This window comes from Lutjanus erythropterus, chromosome 4, assembly GCF_056507025.1.
Source record: "Lutjanus erythropterus isolate fLutEry1 chromosome 4, fLutEry1.hap2, whole genome shotgun sequence".
NCBI classification, from domain to species: Eukaryota; Metazoa; Chordata; class Actinopteri; order Lutjaniformes; family Lutjanidae; genus Lutjanus; species Lutjanus erythropterus.
Window position 1 is genome coordinate 43,466,031 of NC_139320.1, and position 27,088 is coordinate 43,493,118.

The 27,088-nt window shown below is 38.9% G+C and overlaps 1 protein-coding gene across 2 annotated transcripts in view; it reads right to left on the reverse strand.

Moving 5' to 3' along the window:
- Positions 1 to 27,088, reverse strand: part of pde2a (phosphodiesterase 2A) — a 223,201-nt gene that overhangs the window by 125,720 nt on the left and 70,393 nt on the right. Inside the window, exons 1-2 of one of the 2 annotated variants that reach the window (XM_084718088.1) lie at positions 26,516 to 26,676; positions 26,102 to 26,192 (exon numbers count right to left, since the gene is read on the reverse strand). In XM_084718088.1, the coding sequence (XP_084574214.1) occupies positions 26,102 to 26,192; positions 26,516 to 26,550 (126 nt within the window). In that variant the 5' untranslated portion in view covers positions 26,551 to 26,676. Of the gene's footprint in view, positions 1 to 26,101; positions 26,193 to 26,515; positions 26,677 to 27,088 lie in introns of those variants that run through there. The other variant, XM_084718087.1, reaches the window with a different exon arrangement.

Consider the following 27,088-nt stretch of genomic DNA (forward strand, 5'->3'; position numbering starts at 1 on the left):
AATGCATGAGAACATGTGACCCAGCTGGTAAATAACATTTCCAGACTTGTTCAGTAACTACTGGAGGCCAACACTGATATCTGGGAGTTTAAACAATCCAACGAGAGTATTTTCATATAAACACATAAACAACAGGTTTCAGCCTTTACATTTGCTTTTATGTTAGACTGTGACCAGCATACATCATACATTGATCATTTTATGGTTGAAAAATTAACTTGTCTGTGCTTTCTTATAGAAAAACTACAGTATGTAATAGTGACACTGTTTCTAAGGATTTTCTATAGTGCAATTTTTATGGAACTTTGTAATTTATCGGCTGACAAACAAATATGTTGTATCTGCAATAAGTTAATATCACCTTATCTGCTGTTACGTGTGCAAAGCCTAAAAGTTTTATAGGAGGAAATCAGAGATCAATGTGTCACCCCCTATCGCTCCTAAATCTCCTCCATTCCCTATACTTTTACATTCCCTACTGTTCTCAAACACGGTTGCAAACTATAAGTATCTGCACGATGTATTTCTCTAAATTGTTGATTGCACTAGATATGTAACTGTACTTGTATCTCTGCACACTATGTACATATGGGCATCACACAGAACCTCCCATAATTGTTTTAACATTTTATATCGCTTCTTTAATTATCTAATTTTATTTTCATGTTCTATTTCCATTTAATTTCTTTGTTTTGTTGTTCTGACACCTGCACCACAAAAAAACTGTGCACATGTACTTAATGAGGTCTCATTACCTGATATAATAAAACTTTCAGTTTTTTGACACTTCACTGTCCACTGGGTATGTCTCATCTGTACCCTTTTGATCCATCCTACACAGGCCTTCATGCCCCACCAGCAGTGTTTCAGAAGTTGACCTTTTTGCCCACCTGATTTTGTTGACTTGCCCAGATTTTTTGATTTGGTCATTTTTATTTGATTTTTGTGCTTCTGCCGTGGTTAAGTAAGCTACATAGCTGAACACCTTCGTTTTTTTGTCTGTTTTTATGATCCAGAGTGTGCATGGTGTCTTTTATTTTGAAAATTGACCAGACTCTCTATCCAACTTCCTATCCAGCTTGATCTGCTCTGTGCAACTTGATGCAACATCTGTGAAAAATAGACTCAGCATGTGTTCTCTGCGAAGCAGAGTGCAGAGACACTTCTGGGACCCACTGCAACACTTCTGTTGGAATCAAATATATTGTCTAGAGTGACCACTATCAGATTCAGCAGCCATGTTGCATTGGGAATGCAACAGCTGTGCCTACTGGTATCAAACACTATACATGCATACTGAATGCTGTTGTCTAAATGTTAGGACTCAAAGAGCAAAGAAAAAACACAAGAACAGTTTAAATATCTTTGCAAGCAGTGTTCTCTATAATAAAACCACTCCCTAGATATTCAGAATCTCAGCTGAAACATTGTTTCATCACAACTTTATTCCCCCAGCGGCACTGTGGTGCGTTCCAGCCCATTTCCACCTCTGACAACAGTTGATAAAACAGCTGTTGCACCATTATGATTGAAATCAGCTATTAAACTGTAAGAAGCAAACAAAGCACAGATACTAGTTCCAGGCGAGTCTTACATCGTCACTGACAGGTGAAAATAGTCTGGGTTGTCTGAAATTTCGTGCATTGTAAAAACATTTTGCACCTGTCTCGTGTGCTGTTAAAGCTTTTGTCATTAGCTGCTTGATATTGTTGCTCATTGAAACAGAAACTGGAAGTGGAAGGAAGCCGAAGACAATAGTCGTTGTGGGAGGCAATAATGCGTATGACGTCATTTAGGTCTGTAGTGGAAGCTGAAACGGCCACAGCTTGGAGACTTCGGTGTTAATGTGGAACTCGTCAGACAAACTGAAATCAAACAATGTGGAACACATTCAAGCTGCTACAAGCAAGCATTGAGAAAAACAGGGATTAAGAAGCTGACAGTGCGCTCATTTTATCAGAGGGTTCAGTGCACTTGAACGCACCCAAGATGAATGGCTGTGCTGGAGAACGGGGTTGTTTAAAAGATAAGTAAGAGAAGAAGAATGGAGCTAGAGAGAATGATGGAGAGGAGCAGATTTAGAGATTGATAGAAGAGAAGAGATGCAGTGAGAGAATAGGAAATAAAACAGATGGAAGGAAGGAAAAGAGCGATGGGAACAATATGTAGAAAGTGTGGAACAGCAGAGAGGGGAGGAAGCAAAAAAGTGAGGGGAAATGAGAAAAGACGGAACATATGCGGAGAAAGCTGGGTGGAATATGAAGATGAATAGGGTAAGAAAGAAGAGGGAGAATGAGGCATATCGGGCAAAGGATCGAGACAGAAAGGACAGAAAGGAGAAGACAGAAAAGAAAAAGCAAGAACAAAGTCGAGTGAGAGGAGAAAGTGCAGAGACTGGAGTGACGGAGAGGGAGACAGTGAGAGGAGGAAAAGACAAGAAGGGAGGGGAGATGAGGGGATGGATAGTGTTCCTGATAGATGAATAATGTCAGGTTCATTTCCTGAGGAGCAGAACAAGACAAAGCCCATTTAATAACTGTCACACACACACACACACACACATACACACACGTGCACACTTACACACACACCGGAAGTGTACTGGGTGTTAAGTGTATAAGTGATAAAATATTTCAGAGCTGCAGAGTGTGGTTAGAATAGATAACATGTCATCTCTTTCTCATCTGATTTAATGAAACAGGGCTGCTGTTTAGCATTCTGTGTGTGTGTGTGTGTGTGTTTACCATGCTCAGCACAGGTGCCAGCAGCTTTAAATGTATTTGATCTGAGGCATAAATGTGATTTCGTCAGCATAGTAATAAGGCGCTGTAACAAAATATCATAATAAAACGTCATAATATGATCATGATTATTATATTACAGGACATTTCTGTTTGCTTTCTCTCTGCCTTCCTGTTTTATTGTGATCTATGTGTGCAGCTGCCAGCCCGTCTGTCTGCCTGCCTGTGTGTCCGTCTCTTTTCCTGCCTATGTGTGCATTTTATGTGACTTGCAACTGTCCTCGAGCCCATTTCTCAAGGGAGCAATACAATTGGTGGTTTAATCAATGGCCACCTGCCTGCCATTGGCTAATCAATGCCAGGGTAAACATTAAGATTAGCTCTTTGGAAGAGGCAGATAATTGACTGTAAAGGTTTGACAGGCGGTAGAGTGATGCATGCTGCAAGTGCATGTTGGGAGAAGGACACAGGACACAGATGGACACGGAACAGCAGATGAAGAAATAGACGAAGCAAAACAGACTGAGATGGAGGAAGTGAAAGAGGAACCAGGGAGACTGGAAAGGATTGTGAAAGAAAACAAACCACACTGATCATGGATCATCCAGGGAATCACGGAACGGTTCAGTGACCTTTGGTTAACTGGCTCTTTAATTAATTATCATTACTTCACACTCAGAGTAATACCCTGCTTAACACTTGAGAAACAATCGACTGCTGGATCTCAGAGTAGGCACACACAGCAGCTTCTGTAGTTCAAAGTAACAACACAGCAGCATGGAAATGTTGCAGCGTACCCGTCTGAACATTGGACACATAACTTGTGTGAGGCAGCTTCTGACAGTGTAGTGCCAAAACATGCTCCTGCAAATGTGGCCAACATCGTGGGAAAAATATGCTAAAATATGTGCTTTTTAAAAGCAGGTATTTGTGCAACGCTTTTGACCGAAAATTATGGTGATCAACGAGTAATTTGCTTGATGTTGTAAAGTAACAGCACTTGGTTAAAGCTGGGTTAAGTTGTTTATTTTTGGCTTAATTTGGCAAAAGTTCCATAATAACCATACTGTTGTATCACCCTATCTTGTTAAACGTGTTGTTAAAAGGGTAGGTGTTATGAGCTATAGCTTCAGCCTACACTTCATCAAACTGCAGATTGAACTCTTCAACTGTTATTTATGTCAAAAGTTATGTTAAAGGTAGAATACGTAGGCGTTTTCTCTTTTTAGATGCACCAGAAAGATAGTTCATGGTTGAGTCTCATTCCCAGGACATCAAATACCAACGTCTTGGGTTGGTAAAGTGTCCCGAGCACAGCAAAATATGAGGAAATAAGACGGTATGGCCGGAGGCTGGGGGCTTGGCGAATGCAGGTCCTGCCACACACTTCTAGTGGGTCATGGGTGATGGCTGAGAGGGATCATTTTTGTATGAATCTCTGCATTGTTTGGGGGGAAATGCTGAATAATTTGCCTTCAAGTTACTTTACCATAATGCTTTCAGCTGTGGTATTTAAGTATCTGCTACTTACTCTAAGAGGCAATGTATTAATGTGTACGAATTTGTAGGTTGATACATGTGAATTAATTTCTATTTGCAGACTGAAACAAATTAAATTCAAGTGGTCTGAGAGAAAGCTAGACTTCTACTGAGACAGGACATGTTTGCTTTATTAATATTTCATTAAAAAACATCAAAGTCCTTATGTTTGCCCATCATCCATTCAAATTACCCCATTATGACATGTGCATGCACATAAATGCAGCACTACAGAACATGTTGCAAGGGGACATAATGAAGCAGAAATCTGGTATGAACACAAATTCATAGCACATAATTACAGTTTCTAGGAGACAGGGTTGGTTTGTGACACCTTGTATTCTGTTTCCTCTATTTTGATTATTAAATTTCTCCTGTTAAAGCAACAACCTCTGCTTACAAAATGACATAAAATGTGATGAGACATGAAGCAATGTCAACACGACAGCAGGAAAATGTTTCAACTTTTGATTTAACACGTCAGTGACAGACATCATGTTTTTCTGTCTGTCTGATATGAAGAAAGAAGTCAACGTTTACACAATCTTACAGGGAGAAGGAATCCTTTGTAGCAGAGGAAGACACCAATTTCTCCAACAATGCAATACAGCTGCAAGACACATTTCAGCTTGCTGAGTAAGGGGGTGTGTCATTTACTTATTCAACTGGCATTCTGTACTGCTGTTATTATCACAATTTTATGACTTTTGTGTCACTGTGCTCTCTAACTAAAAAGAGAAAAACTCTGGAACTATTTGAAGAAAGAGTTACAGGTGAGAGGCTGAAAGGGATGCAGGGAAATGAAAGGGAAAGGAAAGATAAAACTTAATTACAGCACATCATCAGACAAATCCCAGGAATTCATTAGACATCACACATTGATTAAACAGTATTAAACAATGAGCAAGTATTACATTTCTTTTAGATTGATGCAAGTGCTCTGCAGAATCATTTGATGTTTCTGATTTAATAAAATCATGATCTCATTATGGTATGCTTTATTTCTTTATGATTAATGTCATTTAATGACTTGCATCCTTCACAATGTGTCTTTTTTTAACATTTGCAAGACCAGCAACAGCAAACACAATCTACAGGAAGTGAAATGGTATTTTCTGATGTGAGAACAAAGTGAAGACACAGCAGGAGCAGACACTTGGGGGAAAGAGTTTTTGGCACAACACAGAAATAAGAGCAATCCCACGGTGGGTGTAGAGAACAGTAAATACTGTAAAAGCTTTTGTGAACTGTGGTCAGTTCACAAAATGATTATTATCTTCTGCATCTTTATTGAAAATGTAAAAGTGATGTAAATAGAACCCCTGTTGGCTCATCACACTATGAACGCAACAAACAGCTGTGGATTCTGTCTGGACCACAAATCATTTAAGTTTTTTTTTTTTTTTTTGTCAGTGTGATGCCAAATAAAGGAACAACCTAAAGGTCCAGTGTGTAACATTTCCGGGAATTTATTTGCATAATATGGCAAAAATGGAAAAGAATATGTAAATGTTTTCATTAATGTATAATCACCTGAAAATAAGAATTGTTGTGTTCTTGTCACCTTAAAATGAGCTGTTTACAGAGGGGATGGATCCTCTTCCATGGTGGCAGCTATTGCACCGCCATGTGTCTACAGTATGTAGTACAGAATGGACAAACTAAAAGTGTTAGATATCTAGTGTCACACAATCACACACTGGTCCTTTATAGGTAAAATAAGTAGGATCTGTTAGTTGCTATTTTTAAAACCTACCAGACAGATAGTTGTTGTTGCTGAATGTCATTGCCAGGACAGAAAATAGCAGCATTCTGGGATGGGTCTCTACAGATACAGGCACTGACACACACTTCTGGTCGGGTCATGGATGATGATTTAGAGGGATTATTGTTGTATGAATCTATGCATCATTTTTAGAAAATCCTGCATAGTTTGCCTTTAATTGCTATTTTTAAAAACCATTGTAGATAACAAGAGTAAAAGTAGCCATTTACAGTGTAGTTCATATATTTTTGAAAGATTAATGGTATTCCAAATGTGTTTAAAATCGAAGTTTACTATCTTACAAAAAGAAAGAAAAAAGACAAAAAAAATACATGGAGGCACAACCAGGTTTAATGTAGTAATGTTGGTTTAAATGTGGCATCAGGGTTGTCATGATACCAGAAGTTTGAACTTGAAGTAATAGCATAAAAAACAGTAACTCAATACCTCTTTTTGATTCCACTGCAAAAATGTCTTTTTTTAAATTAACAACCTGTACACAGTTTTGCTGCAAGCCAAATTTCAGGCAGGCCAATGAAGCCTTGCCTGGCATCATGTGAACACTGACATTGGATTTATTCATCTAACAGCTGCAAGACATTTGGTGCAATATCAGGTTATGCAAATCCTCTGTACGTTTGATGCAACGTAACCCACATACAAACTGATGACTAACCACAGGTAGTCACACTGAAAACGATGACTCCAGCACAGAGCACAGTATTGACTCTGCTGCATCATAAAGTCAGTGGAGGAGGATAATACGCCGCTGTTCAGTTTCAAAGGTTCCATTGTTTTGTCTGTCACTGTGCTGAGTGTGTACTCTTTTTTTTATCTGCTTACATGCTCTAAATTGAGTTTTCATCTAGTCACTTATCTGTTTTTTTTTTCACTCACATTCAGCAGACATTACATGAACTTTAAACTCAATCTTCAGCGGGCTCCACAAATACTGTGATATTGATTTAAGATTGATTTTGTGGGGCAGAATTCCACATATTGACATTTTATTCTTCAGCAGTCTTCAACACATCTGTATTCAACCTCTTACTTCGCCTCAATAAAAGAAATGACAGCTCTATGAGCACTGATTCTCTTGCCACAAAGATACAAAATAATAGTCTTAATTAATGTTGAAAAAAGGTCCATTATGAATAACAATAAAAGCACTTTACCATCCAATATTGATGGCTGAGGCTTCATTACAACTTCTTTAACTGTGTGAATCGCAGAGGGTTTGCTGTTGATGCCACTAAGAGCATGGTAATGAGGTGTCTGAAGCAGTAAAAAGCCAGATGACTGTTTTAGGCATGCAGAACTGATCACATTACTGCTCTGCATCTTAAAATTCATGTCAAAAACAGTCTCCTTGTCTTACCACTTGCTTTACTGGCTTTTAAGTGCATCATAAACAAAATTCTCAGTAATCTCAGTGCTGTCAATATCACACATTAAGGATAAAACTGGTGAAATGAATAATCATGATTACTGCAGGCCCATAACCCCACAAATTCATAAATGCTGTTCACTTTTCTATGTTTTGTCTTTCATAGTAAGTATGGCACAAACAGTATGTGCATCTTTGCTCTAAAATGAGTTTTGACTTGAAATCATGAGTTGAGTGAATGTACTGCTAGTCATAAATGAGGTTTCTAAAGAAACATGATCAACATATGAGCAGATTTCTAGCATACACTGTTTTCCCCCAGTGTAGTGCAAGTCCTGCCCTTAAAATGAACCCCAATTTCCTGTGAGAGGAAGAACTGACTCTTCAAGGAGAAAATTTAAACCGAGAGAAAATCTGACAATACCATTTGTCAGTGTGGCTCAAAGGTTGTTAATCCAACTTACTGAATTTATAATTTTATTGAATTGAATTATACTTTTTATATTTATTTTTATAAACTAGTTCAGTTAATATGTCTAATGCGGCAGGGAAGCTTTTTAATTTGAACCAGCTTCAAGCATTTTCTGGAGTTAATGTGTGTTGATCAGACCATGGAGGTGAAATGGAGATGTGCTGAACAATATCCGACTCGTTTCACTGGAGTAAAGCGAGGTGGAACGTTATCACCACTCTTGTTTGACTTGTTTACGGGTGACCTGTCCCAGCAGTAAAATGATTGTAACTGGTTGTGTGATCTTGTAATTAATCAGGTTTTGGATACAGCGGCTTTAGTATTACTTTTTCTTTGGTGCTCTGCAGCGTATGGTCTCTATATGCTTCCAACCTCAACATCAAACCTAATGGCAAAAATAGTAATGTAATGCTAATTAGATGTAAAGAGGATTGAAAGTGGAAATGCGGGAAGGTCAACTGCCTCAATTATCATTTTAAAGAAGACTTAATGGATAGCAGGGATATATCTTGAAAATGTTTAAAATTTTAATATTACTACTGATATTAATGACTGTCTGGTCAGCGCACACTCTATCTCCTGTATATGTCCCATCTGTGGTGCAGCTCTAAAAAGAGCAGATACTTACAGAAGAGTGTCTTACAATTTTGCCATGAGAGCATCACTGTGTGTCCTAAGATTTATTTGTGACAGTATTATGTTCGTCAGTATAAATGTACCCCTATGGCTTTCACTGATTAAACTGGTGCAGGTACGTTTATTTGAAGAATTCATTTACAAAAAGAGACATCTCTGTTTTTTATAGATCTTCTTAAAGAGATAGGTAACACCACCAGTTTGGAGAAGCATGGAGGAGTATAAGTAGGCGATGCGGACAGGGTCAGCAGCAAAACGTATTATAGCCACTTGAAACATGTCTGCCTAAGAAAATATCAGTGTATCAATGTACGCTATATTCACTATTTTTCACCACTTCACCTAGCTGTCAGACAGTCTTTTCCAATGGGAAACTGTCCTTATATAAGTCAAATATCGCACTCTCTCTAAATGAACCAGACCCCATACGAAAATCTGTCATTTTACCTCTCAGAACACAGGAGTTGCTGATGTCCCACTTCCTAAATCCGTTAGTTTGTTTGTGTCATGGTGTGACTTTCAGATTCACCAAAGTCACATAATAGCACAAAGAAACTAACTGATCAAGGCAGCATGTGACAGGCAGCTCCTGCTTTCTGTGGGGTACAAATGTTGTTTTTGCCAAAGGAGTCTGGTTGAGTGTGCCGTACCTTTATTACCATAGGTAATACACTGATGACGGATAGCTCAAATAATTTCAACTATCCCTTTAAATCATGTTTTTGGTTGGTACATTCCGAGGAATATCAATCAAACTGGTGTTGTTTTAGTCATTTTAAGAATGGCATTTATCTGTTTTTGCAAATTAACTCATCATTTCTTTGTTATTTTGACTAACTGATGGAAATAATGATGATTATAGATGATGGTTGCTTTCTTTTTTCCTTTTTGTGTAATTTTAATGGGTTTTAGGTCTTGTAAAAATGTGTATTGATGTTACTTTGTTAGCAGTTCATCATCCTCTTCCTGGATTCAATTCCGCAATTTATTTTTTAATTTGATATGAAGGCCCTCAGGAAGCATTTAGTCAAAATGAATTATGGCTATGAAACAGAGTGAGTGGCAATAAAAAAAATCCTTCGACTGTTTTCCTCTACAGGGTCAAACAGGATTAGCCAAGGCTGGAACACATTAGCTAGGTTTTATGCCACTCAGTCTCCCCCACAGCAACACCTGTGATTATTTTCTACATGTTGTCAACAGAACGGGCCTCTCAGCGTGGCTCCGGATTCATTTAAATTTCAATAAACACTCTGGCTGAAACTACCTGTAATATTCATTAATTGAGTGTGAATGCAGTCAATAATGTTTAAACATCAGGAGTGAAGAAGAGCAAAAGGGAACAACTCTGATAAAAAGCGGCCCACAAGTAGTCTAACATAAGAGAGGAAGAGATGGACAGAGCGTCAACATCACTCTGACATTTCCACTGTGATCAAGCGGCGCTGAATGACACATTAGACACACACGCTGTTCCACACGCCTGTGGAGCGGCTCAGCAGTTACATACATCGACGTGGATTGTGGTCTAGCCCCTGAAACACGACATGTCAGGACTCTTCAGAGGACAGATTGCAATTATGAGAAGTTCAAGAGAATCTAGTTGTCAAGGAAATGTGTGCGTGATATGTCTGCACTCTAAAAAGAGGCAGAAAAAAACACACGCAGATAGATGAGGAATAGACAATGTGAGGAGGAAAGACAGTGAGAGGAAGAGAGGAAAAGCTGCGACAGAGAGAATCAAGCATGGCAGTTTAATATGGAGATGCCACTAGTTAACATTTTTCTGGTGGACGAGCTGCCAAGTTGCATCACGGACAGGGAGACGCCAGAGACATGAAAAACTTCAGTGTCGGTCAAGATCAAATGCATTCATGTGTGAACCAGGGCCAACTGCGGGTCGACAGAGGCTAGACAAAATAACAAACTGTTTTTGAAGTTAATAAATCATCTATCGCTCTTGGTTAGTTTCTCATGGTGGCCTTGATGCAGTTTGTCTGTGTTTGCTGTTCTGATTTTTCAGTCTGCTGCTCCTGACTTAACAATTATTGTTTAGTTGTTCTGATTGATACACCGGCTCTTTGCAGCTCTGTTAGATGTCTCCCGTTGCTTTGAAAACTATCAAAGTGCCGATTGCCAGGCCACTTTATAGCTGACACAGGCAACTAATTAGCATTCAGCATAATATGGCCCACAGTTTGCCATGTTTGTAATTGTAGTTTATACACTTCAATGTAAAAATACTTGTTCATGAAATATTCAAGTTTTTCTTGTCTTCTCCCTGAAAATATGTCACCTTAATTGGACTTCAAACAAAATTGCTCCATACACTCTACAGTGTTTTAGTAAAGTAAAAATTTGAAAAAATGTTGTTTTTCCTCAAGACAAATAGAGCTCACGGTTTCAGCAAGTTCCAAAAAGTCAATTTTAATCCTTGTATAATGCAAACAGGAATGCAATTTAAAGATTGATTTTCACAAATGAACCAAGCAAAAGATGTGAGAAACCAAAATCTCACAATAACACAGCCGCAATTTCAATTTCAAGTGCTTTTATAAAGCAGATGCCAAAAAAACAACAAAACAAAGTTATCTCACCTAATATTCCTAACGCAGCCAATTTAACTCACATGCAGAGTCTGTTTTCACAGCCTCCATTTGGCTCCATAATGAATGATTAGATTGAAATCACACATCACATTTCCTTTCACTGCAGGTACACTTTCCTCTCAGGCATTATTTTCAAACTTTTTTTTTCTTTCCATTTTATCAATCAACAATGTTAACACTGTAAGAAATGAAATCAAAATTTGAAACTCCAAATTATTTGTGATGTGCACCTTGAGGGTCTGACTGGTTCATTTATTCTGAGTCAGAGCAGCAAAGAGGAGCCAGCCTCAGCCTGCAGCTCTGTGCGACTTCATGATATACTTATCAGAGGAACATAGTGCTTCAATTTCACAGCTCTTTCAACCATACAAATCTTTGTGTTACCACTGATACAACCATCATGACTGTCATATCCTCTGCATCAACGTGCAGTTACACCCTCCGGCGCTGACTCCTTATCAAAACACTATATAATGATGCTGGTGCTGCGTGAGCTCATCTTTGGAGACTCCTTCATGCAGCTCAAATGTCGATGGTGATGCCTCGGTGCACTCGGGGGCTGGCTGCTCTACCTCCTGTTAAAACTCTGACGAACTGTCATAGAGTGTGCTGAGCTGTAACACAGAGGAAGGTCTCCCTTGACTCCCTGACATTTGGCCTGATGACTGTGACCAACAACCCCACCCACCATATCAAACAGATCATCCCTCAGCAACATGAATGCACTGGAAAGTGATGCGTCCTCTGCAGAGTTAGACAACGGTCAAATGGTTTAGTTTTAAGCTTCCATCAAATGTTGTATTTCTTGCAAGTCAGGTGGAACAAAAGCAGTTAAGTTACAATATTGGCCTAAACATATGATTGTATTTATTTCTGGAAATTCTGAAAAAATGTATTGTATTCAGTATTCTAGACATTTACAAATTATGGATTATTTACAGCTATTGAGTTTATAGTCAGGTAGATTGAATACTCAGATGAAACAAGTATCTGGTACAGATACAGATATACTTTTTCCAAGTGCAAGTTAATCTGAGTAAAATGTGTCAATATTAGGGCTGTTAAAGTTAATGCGTTAATAATGCGTTAACGCAAATTCATTTTAAAGCCACTAATTATTTTGATGCGTGATTAACGCACATTCTGTTATACTGGCCTGACCCGTAATTTGAATCAGCAGCTGGAAAGAAATCAGCTCACAGTTACGAAGATGCAAGCTTCTGTCACCTGACAATGTACACAGGCTTGTCTGCTTAGGCAACTGGCTCAGTGCAAAGAAACAGAAGTATAGGAGGAAGGAGATGAATGAGTGCTGGTCAATCTGCAGCTCCACCTGAAACCAGGTAAAAGTAAAAATAAGGCTGACCCACAGTACACACAAACTTTTTATAATCATGAATCATAATATTAATGTACACTTCTGTGGTGCGTGAATTTTTTTTTACTCCAAGTCCCATTTGTGCACTTTTAAATACTTAATGACTTCTTGCTGATTGATCACAACAGCGAGGGAGGAGAGACGAGCTGCAGAGAGGAGGGAGGGAGGAGAGTGTGTGAAGTGCCGACCGATATTAAAATTTTATTGGTCATGAATCCTGATATTATTGTACAGTCCTACGGTTTAAACACTACAGATTAAAATATCTGTCTCTGTAAAGGCCACACTTAAAGACGCTCGTCCCCTCCACAAAACATTTGTCACTGCACTGCATTATTGTAAGTTATGATGAAGAGTCCAAACTCTGTCTCTCCTCTTCATCTCCTCAGTGTGTGTCAGTGTGCAGTTTGCTGTCTGCTGTTGTTTAAAACGTCCTCACTGATGTAAACTGTCAGAATAATAAAGGTAACGATTTTTCTCCTCAGAAGATAATATTTTATTAAAGAAATAAACTATTTTGAACAATAATAATACGAAAGAAATAAATGCATACAAAAAAGTAACCTTTTCCTAAAATACTGCTGGTTCTGTGGTGTTTGAATATTAAATCTGAAGCCTGCAGTTTCATAGAAGCTTCAATTAAATTTTCCGTTGAAGCTTTTAGTGAATTTTGGCCTTAATGTTAAATTGAGCAGGTCAATGTGCTCATCTGTACCTGATGGACTGATGGCTTTATAATATTATTATATAACATAAACAGATTTTTTATGCCAAATTCAGTGCCTTTGAGGGTTTCTGGACAATATTTGTAATTGTTTTTGATTAATATCCCTTTAAGATACATTTTGAACAAATAAAAATGTGTGATTAATTTGCAATTAACTACAGACACTCATGCGATTAATCGCGATTAAATATTTTAATCGAGTTACAGCACTAGTCAATATCTATACTCATGGTTATTGACACACACTCCTCAAGGGGTAGCAAATATTTTATGTTTATTCGTTCAAATTTATAAAAACTTGTTTAGTAATAGCTCTCTTTGAGGTTGAGAGTGTTCTGTACAGTTTTCTGATAAATAATAAATATAGCAACTTCTGATCCAACCCATATCAATTTCAGGCTTAAATTAGTATAGTTAGTATTAATATTAGTATTAATAGTTTAAAGTGCAGGGCCAGTGACCAAGCTGCAGTATTTAATGAGTTGAAAGTGAGAATGTGTTGTCTTTACTGCAAAAACGCACCACAGACCAAATCATTTGTCAAACAGCCAAGAATTACCTCTGCCACTGAATGTTGTGATAAAATGCTCAAGCAGACAAACTGCCAGAGAAAATAATTCTGACTGCTTGAAGAGCCTGACTCAAGACAGAGTGAGTATGTGACTGATAAACAAGCTGCACAAATGTGAGCTTTCCAATCTGCCTCAATGGAGGCACTTCATGTTTCACGTTTTGGGTGAAGTCTCTCTGTTAGTGTCTCTAGGAAACGTTCCCAGAGGCACAAGTCTGAAAGTGGGGACGCTGATGGTGCTGTGACTAAAGAGAATAATTAGTACAGCCTCCATATAAGAACCTAAATTTTTCAATTATATTTGTGGGCTTGATTAAATAGTAGAGTTGAGAGAAGTTAGAATGACATATGATTAAGTTTCATAGCCAGAATTAAACTGGAGACATTGTAATCATGTGATATTCCCTAAAATCCTACATTTTATTGTTTTATTATAGGTTTTCTTGCATGAAATAATAAATGGATGAACACATTTATATGCATATAAATATTCATGAAGTGCCTTTCATTAAATGTTTATGGTTAATTGTGTGAGTTAACAGGGCAAGAAATGTCCATGTATGTAAATCTTGGTTAGACTTTACATACAGTTTTATAGATGAGATATCTTGACAATGTTTGGAGAGTTTGGCGTGCCAAATACGTCTCATTTTTATATTGATGGTCCACAGAGATATAGAAGCTCATATTTCCCCCTCAGTTAACTGTCAGTCTCTCCACAGGGATATCTAAAAGCCACTCACATGTCTCAATGTATCCCTCTTGATGCAGCTGAGCTTTTAGAGTAAAAGGTACATAAGCCTGAGGGATGCTGACCTCTGTGCCTATGGAAAATTTCAAGTGTAAGTTTGAGTGCATGAATTTGTAGGTGTGTGTGCGTGCGTGGTAGTACTGTATGTGTGTGTGCGTGGGGAAATGGAAAGAGATCAATGTCCATTATTGGTGTGAATTGGATCAACAAGGAAGTCAGCCAACCAATATCTAAAAAGGCGAATATAAAGCGATAAAAACACACCTACATGAAGGAGGTGCACGTGCTTGCACCCACTTAAATACATTCACACAGGCGCACACACACATTTTTGCTGGGATGGCTGGTTATTGAAATTTCTGTCCAGTGGGAAAACTGGAGCATGTCAGAGATACATGAAGGTCAGTGCTGCGGCGCAGAATGGCACAGTGTAGGTGAACCTACCCGCACACACACATACATACACACACACTGGCTCCACAGGCGGACACAAACTGAGTGTGAGTATGTCAGAGAGAAGGGGACACGCCCCTCTCTTTTAGTTCAATCCCTCGGGGAAATCACATACTGACACCTCTTCCCTTGCTGTTCTTTCACCCACTTCCTCGGCTCTTTTCTTTCGTCTCTGCCTTTTATTCTCCCCTCTATTCAAGTCTCCATTCAGTAATGCTCTATTACCACAAAGGAAGGACTGCAAATTGAATGGGACAGAAAAAGAATAGCACTAAAACACACAAACAACCTCCCAAAAAACACACTGATATTTAAATGAAAATGAAAGAGTGAATAGAAAAGTGCACCTTATTCACCATGGTTACTTGAGTACATCTATCCATCTATCTATCTATCTATCTATCTATCTATCTATCTATCTATCTATCTATCTATCTCCTAATGTTGCTGTTGCGGTTGACAAACTGTCTATTACTCATGCTGCCTCTCTCTCTTGCCTCTGCACTCACGTCCTTATCTAACTTGGCCTCGCTGGCGGTGAGCTACTGCAGTGATGCCAGATGAAGAGAGAACCATCTACTCTTTTTTTTTTGCAAAAAGAGTGTGGGCAGCCCACCCACCTTTAGTTTTAGATAGATTTTATACATTGGCTTAGAAAACAACAAAGAAATGGTCCAAGTTTTTTTTTTTTAAGGTTGCTTTTTCTGTAGCATAAGCAGTGAGAATGAAGACACAGAATGAGAGTTATGTTTATATATGTACTATAGTGGCTAAAATCTGCCAATTTACTATGTAGTGAACCACATTTACTGTTAAATTTTAGTGAACTATGTAGCATCTTTAACATTCCCACAACAGGAAAAAAGTGGAGTCCAGTGCATACTGTTTTATATTACAAAATCCCACGATGCATCAGTCTGCAGACTTGTAACTTGCAGTTATGCAACACTAACATCTCTCAATGAGTCAAAATGACAATGATTCATAAAAGTCCAAAATCTCAATTGGCTACTCTCTAACCTAATAATAGGGCTTATTATCAGTAACCGTTCATTTTTTGTCAGTGTTAACACCAGACTTGAACTCTCGAGCTCTTTGGAGGGGTGGTCTTGGACCAGTATCAAGTGAACTCTGGAGCAGTTCATTTCTGGTGTTCATGCCATGGTGACTGAGGAGGAGGACACAAACCTGGACTTGCAAGATGTTCTGTGTTTCAACTACCATTGTGTGCCCCTTGAAAGAAACCAATTTCATTATTTATATAATTTATGTGGACTAATTTCATTTCAGATCAGAGTGAAAGGGGTTGGTCGTGTCTCTTGCTTTCCTCTGTGTTTCACCAGTGAACAATGTTACTTGAGTTGACAACAGTTTATTTTTTTAGAAATCTCTGCGTGTTCAGTTCTCAGTTCTTTTGTAATTTAAAGTTTAGGTTCACCTTTGTTTTACTGTTTGTACTTTCAGGTGTCTGCTTTATTTTACTGCTTCATGCTCACTTTGTTTCATGGTCACTGTTTCATAATCAAAGCTTTTAAACAACCAAACAATGTGGGACTTATTTAGTGAAGATCTTTTTAGAAAATGAAATGTCCACCATTTACAGCAGGTTGACTCGAGACAAGCGTGTCATGTATGAAATTTACCATTTCTGGACCATTTAAGTTTTGCCTGTATGAATGTGAACCAGAGCAGTTGGAAAACTGTAACGTATCATTTTCACATTGGCTCGATTCAGGAACAAGACCTTTAGGTGTGAACCCTTCCTAAAAGATATATTGATCTGGAACTTCAGTGATCAGCATCCTTTGTGGCAGAATAAAAATTCTGAGTGCCCTGAGTGAATGTTTATCACATAGAGAACAGTGAATGAGAAAACAAGCAAACAAAACTTAAACATTTGGCTTATGTAGATATACAATGTGGCCACATAGGGTTCAAGCTCACCACAGCTGTTTCCCATCAGTGAAGAAACAAACTCAAAACTTTTATTCCAGCTTACAGAGACATGTTTGATGCTCAGAAAATAGGTTTTGGGTGGAGTATCACTTTTAGAAATAGTTGCAGAAGAAGTCTTTCTGCCTACATGAGGTGAACTATGACTCACCAGTTGTTGCTTTCTTCTGCTTTTGCTCGAAGCGGTAAATTTGCCTTCCAGTCTGACAAAGCCATCTCACAATTCACTTTTTTCATTGTGTTTGGGCATGGCAATAGATGAATTAGCTTTACATAATCATCTGTAAAGTAGTCTGTTCAATAGAAGCCTGTTCATTTGTCCTTCACTTATACATACCAACTTTAGGAAAACAAGAACCGTTCTGGAAATCCTTGTCAAATTTCCCCTAAACTACTTCAGACATGTGGCATGCAGTTGTATAATCATGCCTCAATGTATCTGCATTGCCTAATTATAATAGTCCTTTATAAAGCCTAAGGGTCTGAAGAAATGGCAAGTCATGTCATGTAGCAGAAACAGGCTCACTGTACATCCACTGTATATGGAATATGACTGCAATGAATGCAAAGAAATAATTCAGCCCAAAATAATTCTTATGGATAGTTAGTGAAGTGTTAACACACAATTAGTGTCTGCATTTAGTGTCTTGATCAAGGGCACATTGACATGAGGACATGAAGAGCTGGGAAGCAAACAATCAACCCTGCAATTAATGTAAGACCCTCACTTCTTAGAAATAAAGGTTCCAAAAGTGTTCCTTCTGTAGGGCTAAGGTTCTAGTGTTATTTGTAAGAAAGAGTTTCTCTTTCCTCTTGAAAGCATGGGTGTTAAAAGATGTTTTCTCAATTTGAACAGTGCCAATTTACAGATTGTTAAAATGATGAATGACCACTATGTACAACCTGTGGGATCCAATCATTGTTTGCCTCATCAGTAGAATACAGTATGGTCACAGGTGAAACTCTTAAAATATATATTTTATTTCCCCCTCGGTGGGTCCTAAAGGACAACCCTTGGAAAATAAAAGCGTTCTCAGAAGGACTCCCTGGTGGGTAAGTTATAGATGAAATCAGTGGAATATAAAAAAGCTCTTGCTAGAACCCCGTGGAAGAAGTGGAAAGGATCTAGATAGAACCCCCATAGAGGGCTCTATGTGGAACTATTGCACCACAGAAGGGTCCTCTGTAGAACCTTCCATAAGGAGTTCTGGGTGAAACCTCTGGCAGATGGTTCTGGGTATAACCCATTATGGTGGATTCTAGTTTGAACCTTCAAAAAGGGTTCTATGGGGAAAAGCCAAAGAACACTTTGTGTTGTGTGCAACAAGATGCGTTGTATTAGAGTAACAAGTATGTAAAGTGAAACCATTCTAAAACAAACAAAATGCAAGAACCTGATTAACAAAAACAACCGACTGCAACATGGTGTGATGCCTCTCAGTGTGTATCTGCTGTGCCTGTAAGTTGTTGTGCCCTCTTGCTTTGTTTTTAATTATATTAACTCAGCAGTAGACAGTGAATGTGTCATGATTATTAGCTTGCAAACTGAATGAATACAGAGCACTCAAATGCCTTCTCGTACTCTTTGAAGTTTAGTAAAGCAGCAGGGGGTTTGCACACCAGAAAATATACAAGCATACTGTATATTTACCTGCAGACTGGTGTGTATTGAGTAGTGGACTGTATAAGAATGTGCTTACACACACACACACACACACACACACACACACACACACGGAGAAAGAGAAAGAGCTTGCTCAATACCCTGCAGGGATCCACTTGAGATAAAATTCAGCAGCACTGAATAATACACTCCATTTATCAAGGAGAAAACACTAACCCTGACAAACGCACCCATACACACACGTACATATACAGCACTCTCAAAGGGTTGCTGGGAAGTGAAGGTGCCCTTGTGTCGGTGGTCATTTATCAGAATATGTGATTCAAAGTGCCGTGGCAGGCGAAGCCCAGTGGTCTCTACTTGTGTAAATTTTTCTCATCGGTTTGAACCCTACAGCACATAATGCCAGACTGGTGTGACTCCGTGATGTAAAACACTCTTTTACCCTGTGTTAGGATTTGGATAATTCGGCCACAGTGAGCCCTGCAACAGGAGAAACACCGCCACAGCAACAGAGAGGGTCAAATAAAGAGAAGAGCTACATTTTATCCCAATGCTTGTGCTTTTATAGTTTTACTCCACTACATTTCATTGGTAAATGTTGTACCATTACTCTGCAACATTTATCTGACTGCTGTAGCTATTACTGTAAAGACTAAAATTTGACTGATTTTAACTACTTTTGGGATGTGGGTAAAGCAAGAGCATTGGGATAGTGTCATCAGTGTAACTTGATCGACTTCAATGTCTGCTGCCACAGTGCACTGTTGAAGACTGCATCATAATGTTGTATATATTTGTAGTTACATTAGTTAAATTCAAATACAAAAAATCTCCTAATAACCTGAGAAAACCCAGCTAATCTAATAAATCTTCACAAAGATAAATCCCATCTTAGACTGATAAAAGACACCATATCATCAGAGATCAGACTGATTGTTCCAAACCTTTTTGGCTTCATGTTTTCAGATGTCTAAACTTCTCAGGTGGTTTTGTTTAAACAGCTCTTTGGGGCTCAAATAGGAAAACTGGGACACTATTTCACAAAGAAGGTAAAGATTAGCAGCATCTCCTGACCCCTCAGTGCCCTGTAGAGGACACCACCTCGACCAGCTACAACAGTAAAATGCTACAGCGTAATGATGAATCAGTATTAACAATGTCATCCATAATTAATATCACTCACAGGAGAATGACTGCTTTTATGTTTTCTGATCATACTTCTGTAGTTTTATTTAAGTAGGATTTTGAATGCAAGACCTTTACTTTTATTTTAGATTATGGTATTGCTACCACAGTGTAGTGGTTCGCTCACCACTGCTCATGACTGATGTGGGACCTGAGGGTCAGCATTTGTATACATAAACAATCACTAAACCAGCCTGAACTGACAGCCTTTTGAGTCCCTTATACTGACAACTACAATAAAACATTAAAATGATAAATTAATACATCCTTACTAGGACTATGGTAGGTAAACTCTCATAGCCTGAGCCAGAGTGGTGTTTTGGTCCCACTGCAATCAAACCCTAATTAATACAGAATGATGCTGTGAACTTCAAACTGACATTAGAACAGAGACATAAAAAGCAAATGGAGGTTAACAATATGATTTTGTTTTATAGTAGGAAATATGAAGTTCAAAATGAAGCTGAGAAAATAGATCCACCTAAAAATCCAGAAAATTTCAGCTACACATACAGCTGGCTGACATCTGTTGACTTCTGTGGTGTTTCATTTGCTAAATAATGTTTTATGTATAATGTTTACTGTCAGATTCCATCTTCTTGTCTGTGTCTGGCTGCAGAACAGGATTTGTTTTTTATCATGCATAGCTCAGGTAGGCAGTATTTTAATGGCTGCTCTGCATTCATCATGATCAAATGGATGAAAAAATGAGTGACCCCTGAATTTAAAAGATGAATGTACACAAAAGATGTACATGAAAGTTTCCTAGGAAATGCTGTTTATGTACTTTTATCTACTTCATCATCAGATCATAACAAACCCAGCTGAGCAATGCAATATAAGCCCTTAAACTGTAATTGTCTGGCATAAAGCAGAACTTTTTCAGCATTTTTTTCAAAGTCTGAAAGCTACTTCACACACACACACACACACACACACACACACACACACACACACACACACACACACACACACACACACACACACACACCGCTCAACAACTCAACAACGCTGTGCTCTGGATCAGCTGATGCACTGACCCAGCTTGCCTACTGCCATCACCAACTGGGCGATCGATTTTAAGCTGTCAGCTCACTGCACATCCACTGCTGCAGCTACTGCTCATGCATGTCACACCTTACCTGTTATCACCGGCTCCCTCGGCGAATGTAGTCGAAGAACGATGGAAGAACGGTGTTGGGAATTGTAGAACATTATAGATCCTCCCAATAGTTTAATTCAAGCTACCAGCGATCAATGTAATAAAACCAAGAGGAGGAGCAACACAATTAGTGGACTAAAACTGCATGAGTGGCAGATGGATTCAATAGTTTAAGCTAGAGGAACTACATTAGGTAACACTTTGTTCAAAGGAGTGTGCATTAGTCATAACACTGTCATAACCATGCCATGGCACCTGTCATGAACAAGAAGGCGTCTTCATAAATGTTTATAACTGTCGTGATTATGTGTCATTCAGACAGTTATGTCATTTTTAATGCAAAGTTTGACAGTGTTGGAGATGTTTATGTTCTGACAACTTGACATTAATTAAGATAGCATAACCTGTAATTGCCTTTTTCACTACACTTTGACATAAAACTTAAAGATTCTGATTAGCTTCATGTTTTAATATTACATTAAATTTTCATATGTTTTTTCATATGTTATTTCATATGTTTTTATTGATCTTAAGTAAAGTGGTACATTTTCAACTTGTCATAAAGATGTCATTGAGATTTATGACAGTCATATGCTTTTGTCACAGTGGCATGAATAGCTCTCTTGAGGTTTAACATGAGGCTGAAATGACCAAGTCTTGTCTTCAAGAGACAAATGTTGCATTTCCTCATGTCTTCATGTGGGGTATTAAGGGGAGTTCCACTGGTTTATGGCATCTGACTCTGGATGCTTCGTTTTTTGATTAAGGAATCTCTTTCTTTTATTGCTTTAAAACATTGAGGCAGTGGAAGAACAGCAACTCCAGTATTCAGGAAGGTATAGTGACTGATTTCAGCTATGAAGTTTGTTTGGTTTGGAGAGAGAGAGCAATACTTTGATAGTTTCCCATCACAGAAGGCTGATTTTTTTTAGGTTCACCTTTTTTAATTGGCTAGAACATGTTTTGTTGCTGACCTGTCAACAGCAGTTCATTGCTTCACCTCAGTCCTGGTGCCTTCCTCTCCAAACTGGGGACGTGCCAAACTATCGCTTTCAGCTTTGCCAAAATAATCTAAGCTTGGCTAAAATAATTACCTTGATTTATAACTACTAAACACGACATTCAGTAGCTGCACTACAAATGGTTTAAAATAAATGAATAGACACACATCACATTTTCTGTTTAGTGTCAAATCTTCAAAAAATCCCTCTGTCTGTAGCTACATCAATATCTCAGCTGCATGTCCTGTTGTTTTGCCCTTGATCAAGACTGTGAACGGCTAGCTGCTCAGATACGCTATAACAAACTACAAAAAAGAATGAAAGGCAGACACACAGTTTGTGAACAATCTCGAGAAAAAGAGGTAGAGCAACATAATGAGAGTGAGAAATAAAATGAGTTGCCTGAAGTGTTATGACTGTATGCAGGCCAACAAGTGAAACAGTGATCTCGCATCATAATATCAAATCTTTGTGGTCAGATCTGAGGAACAATTCAATCAAGGATGGCAGGCAGACACATGCAAAGTGCAACTAATGGAATAACCCTCACAATGTGCTGCTTGTGTTTTTTCTTCCCATAAGAAAATTCTCTTTTCATTCTCCTCCAGCAGTGAAGTCAGACCAAATTTGAAAATTATAACCCTATAGAGTACAAATTTTTAGTAGGCTAAACCTGCTCCGTCCAGCAGAAACACTTTCATGTCATTAGGGTCAATCTATCTGGGGTGCTACTGTACTATGGCGCTCCTGGACACACTCACTCACACCCACACACGACATAATTGCGTGCTGTTCAATTGTATTTGTTGTGTCCAAATGGCCTTTTTCCACCTCAGTATACAGCCCAGGATTTTCCATCACTTTTAGCACACCACCTTTGCGAAATGAGAAGAAAATGTAGGGACATCTGTGTGGCTGGATGACAGAGTGATGAGGAAGAAAGATGCAAATGATTGTCAGGAAGCTGAAGGGAGGAGATGGAGGGAAGGCGGGAGGGGTCAGGACAGGCAAATAAACGCACCTGTCCCCAAGTGTAGCTACTGATTTTTTTTTAAAGGTGCACACACACACTTGTTGAGCCTCTCACAGGCTGTACACCAGTGCAGGGCTCAGACTGAAGCACAGTATGTGTGAATATGAACAGTTATGAAACCGAGAATAAATTTGCATCGACAAACAAACACCCAAAACAGCAGAGCTTATAAAATATATACATAAGAGCCACACAAACACTTTATTTTGTTGAATTTTAGTGGAGCTCGGCAGTCTCTCCCTCACAGACACACCAAGCACGTAAACACCACCCCCGATTCCCTGACGAATTAATCCCCACATCTGTTCTGCTGGAGACTGAGAAGAGATTAACCTGCTGCTTTTACTGCCTCAATGGCTCACACACACGCACAAATGAACACACACACACGCATGCATGCATACAGCACTTCCACTCCTACATACTGTACAAACATACAAAAGCATGGGTTCTCACAATTACACAGATTGATGTCAGAACACATACAGAGTGTTTCTTGACACTCAGACATTTGGCTTCGCAGACATCTTTGTCATAATCCATCAAATCAGAGGATAAGAGTCATGACATGACCTTTCCGACCAGACGTCTAAAACCTCTGATCAAGGAAATTTATTCTTCTAAACGCACCTTCGAGACCAAAACAAACTCTTTCAGGCATCTCCTGCAGGGGGCACTACCCAAACTGCATGTTTGTCAGCAGCCAAACAAACAGACACACAGACAGGATTACAGTAGCGGTGACATTTCAGCAACAAACCCTTTACAAACAGAAAGGCTGTAAGACAGGAATGCAGCTGGGCAAGACTTTCAGCAACGCAACCTGACTGCGGAAATGGACATGAGGAGGGCTGACACAAAAGAGCATTAGCATGGTTACGACAGATACACACACAAACATGCAGAGACACACACAGGAACACACTCTGAGTGTATAAATAAAGGTTGAAAAAAATAAAACAAATGCATCATCTCAATAAACACACAACAGACTGTTAGTATGGGAGAGCACACTTGAAATTTCAAGTGATGGAGTTATGTTGACCAACTTGTTGAGATGCACACAAATATAAAACATGCAGACCCACACTGTTCCACAGAGAGTATACTGTAATTAAGTGGTTCTTAAATAGGGGTCTGTGGTACTCTGCGAGGGGGTTATTTATTTATTCATTTATTTATTTATCTATCTCTAAATGTTGTTAAATACTCAGTTCTGATTGGTCAGTTACATGATTCTATGTTCTGTTATTTCTGAATAGCAGACTGTTGCTATGGATGCAGTTCTGATCCTAATCAATAAGCAATATAAATTACTGAAATAAAATCAAATAAAAAATTAATAAAGGATTTTTTTTGTTTTTAAATCAATATTAGATATTATTATTCTAAAATTATAGAAACAGATTTGTACTTACATAAAACATACATACATATGAATATATTAAAGATCTTTGTAGTAGCTTTAAGTGGCCAAGTAATAAGTGGGATCATGCACAGCGTGTCAGTGTGTCATTATTGTGAAATAAACCTTCTCTGGGTTTATTTCCCAGCTCACTGTGCATTATCCATTACATTTTAGATTTTTTAAATCTAAACTAGTTCATAGATTACATTCTAATCTAACAATCTATAACTTACTGAATATATAATATATATAAACCTTCTAGCCACCAGTCATGCATGCATGGGTACTAGGGTCTCTACATGGGTATCCTGTGTTGACATGGTGCAAATATTTTTCTTTCTAAAACATTTCTCTTGTGTTGCTCTTTCATAGAAAATAAAGTATAAGAAAATATGCTAACTAAAATTATTCCAGGGGACATACACGAGGTGTTGTATTTTCTATCTTGTAAGAGGTCCTGGTCTGGGGAAAAAATTGAGACCATCTGCTGATATATATATGTATGTATCTATATTTACATAACTGACACACCAACATAAATTAATGAGTATGTATTTCAACATAGAGAATATTGTTTATCTTTCATGTGTGAATGGCAAATTTGTGTGTGTGTGTGTGTTTGAGGAGTGTGTCATCAATGTGCGCACACACGTGCCTGCATCACAGTGAGTGTCTATCTGTCGAGGTAATTGGGTCTGAGCAGAACATGTCGACACTGGCAGCCAATCAAACATTTTTTTCTATTTTGCTGCCAACAACATTAAATCCCTCTGCAATAAAACACAAATGCAGACACACACACTAACACACTCGTGTATCAACGCAAACACACACACACGCTCAAACCAATGCTGCTTTATGGTACATTTGAGGATAAAAGCAATTTTAAGTTTTAGGAATCCGCTTGTGTGTTGCAAATCATACAAAAGAAGGAGCGTGACAGAGCAAAACGAGATGTAGCGTAAAAAATAAAAAAAAACACAACAAAATGAGGCTTACTGCTCTGGGGATTGCAAAAACAAATTGCATCAACTCAAGTGAAAAACTGGAAAACCCACACACACACATAAACATACAACTTGCATCTAACACGCAAATAGAGACGGCTGTGCACCAGCACTCATCCGCTATTCAAACAAGAAATGTCACTGCCTTTAATTTCCTACCTTTCATGTTTTATTGCTGTTGTATGTTTTATCTTCCAGTCTTTTATCTGAGCTCTCATACACACACACACACACACACACACACACACACACACACACACACACACACACACACACACACACACACACTGAAGCCCCAGGTGAGTAATAAGTATCTCAATGATTCAATCAACAGAGAATGACAGAAAACTGCAGCAACAGGAGCTGAAACTTACCTCCTCCGGACGAAAGTTCATCGTTCCCAAAAATGAGAACAGTGAGGGAATGATGAGAGGCAAAGAGCAGGACAGAAGTGTGTGAGTGAGAGGAAAAGAAAAAACAGAAAAAAGGGAGTTTGAGACTGATTCGTGAAGGAGAAAACCAGGAGAGTTGAGTATACTGAATGCATCACAGTCTACCTGTAGTTGTTATAGACTGGGCCAAAGGAAAGAAATGAAAGGAAGAGGGAAGACAGGAGAGGGCAGAGGGCGTGAAGCGTATAGCATCCTGTTTTTCACTGTGGACAAGAGAGAAGAGAAGAAGAAGAGTGAATCCTACCTGGAGCTGTTCGGACAGCGTGGTGGACTGTCTGGTCGTCAGGGCTGGAGCTGAACTCTCTTCAGGACGCAGAAACACTTGCTGACCACGTCTGTAGGCATCAAAAATAACAGTCAGGACCCCTGTGTGTGTGTGTGTGTGTGTGTGTGTGTGTATGTGTGTGTGTGTGTGTGTGTATGTGTGTGTGTGTGTATGAGTGTGTTTGAGTTGTCCACTCTGCACACATGGAGTCAGCTATTACAGTCTGAGTGATAAGATGCTGCAAAAAGAGCATTTTCACACACACACACACTCTATAACTTATCTCTTCCCTGAACTGAAGAGTGCAGGAATTTCAAGGTGTGTGTGTGTGAGGGAATGTAGCCGAAAAGGTAAGTGTGTTTATGTGTGTGTCAGTGTGTGTGAAGCCCTTACAGGTCCTTCCCTTTCTTCCTCTCGAGCGCAGTCATGTCATCTCCACCTGTCGTACGCAGAGAGAGCGCTGGAGTCACACACACATTCACACACACAGCGATGCACCGATGCACACACTCGCGCCGGCAGGCTGAGACACACACTGGCGCGCCAGCACCACGAGCCGCAAACGCATAGAGCTGAGAGGGAACACAGTCCCTCCTCCTCCTCTCTCCTCCCACCTCTCCCTCTCTCTCTCTCTCTCTCTTTGCTCCTCCGCTGGGTCTTACTGCCTCTCTCAACCCTCCACATGTTTCAGCGTCCTACTGTCAGTGTGGACACCGCCAGGATACACACACACAGACACACACGAAAACACTACACTGCAGCCACGGTACAGGTAAAGCAGTTATATTATGAGCCCAATAAGAAATATTTAATAAATTTAAACTGATATTTACAATAAGGCTTCTTGCGTTTGGACACTGATTTTCACCAAAAAAAAAAAAAGACATTTTTAAAAAGCTGTTTATACTGATTTTCAACCAGATTTCAGCCACTTTTCTCACCATGAAAAAGACACCACTGGCTGTT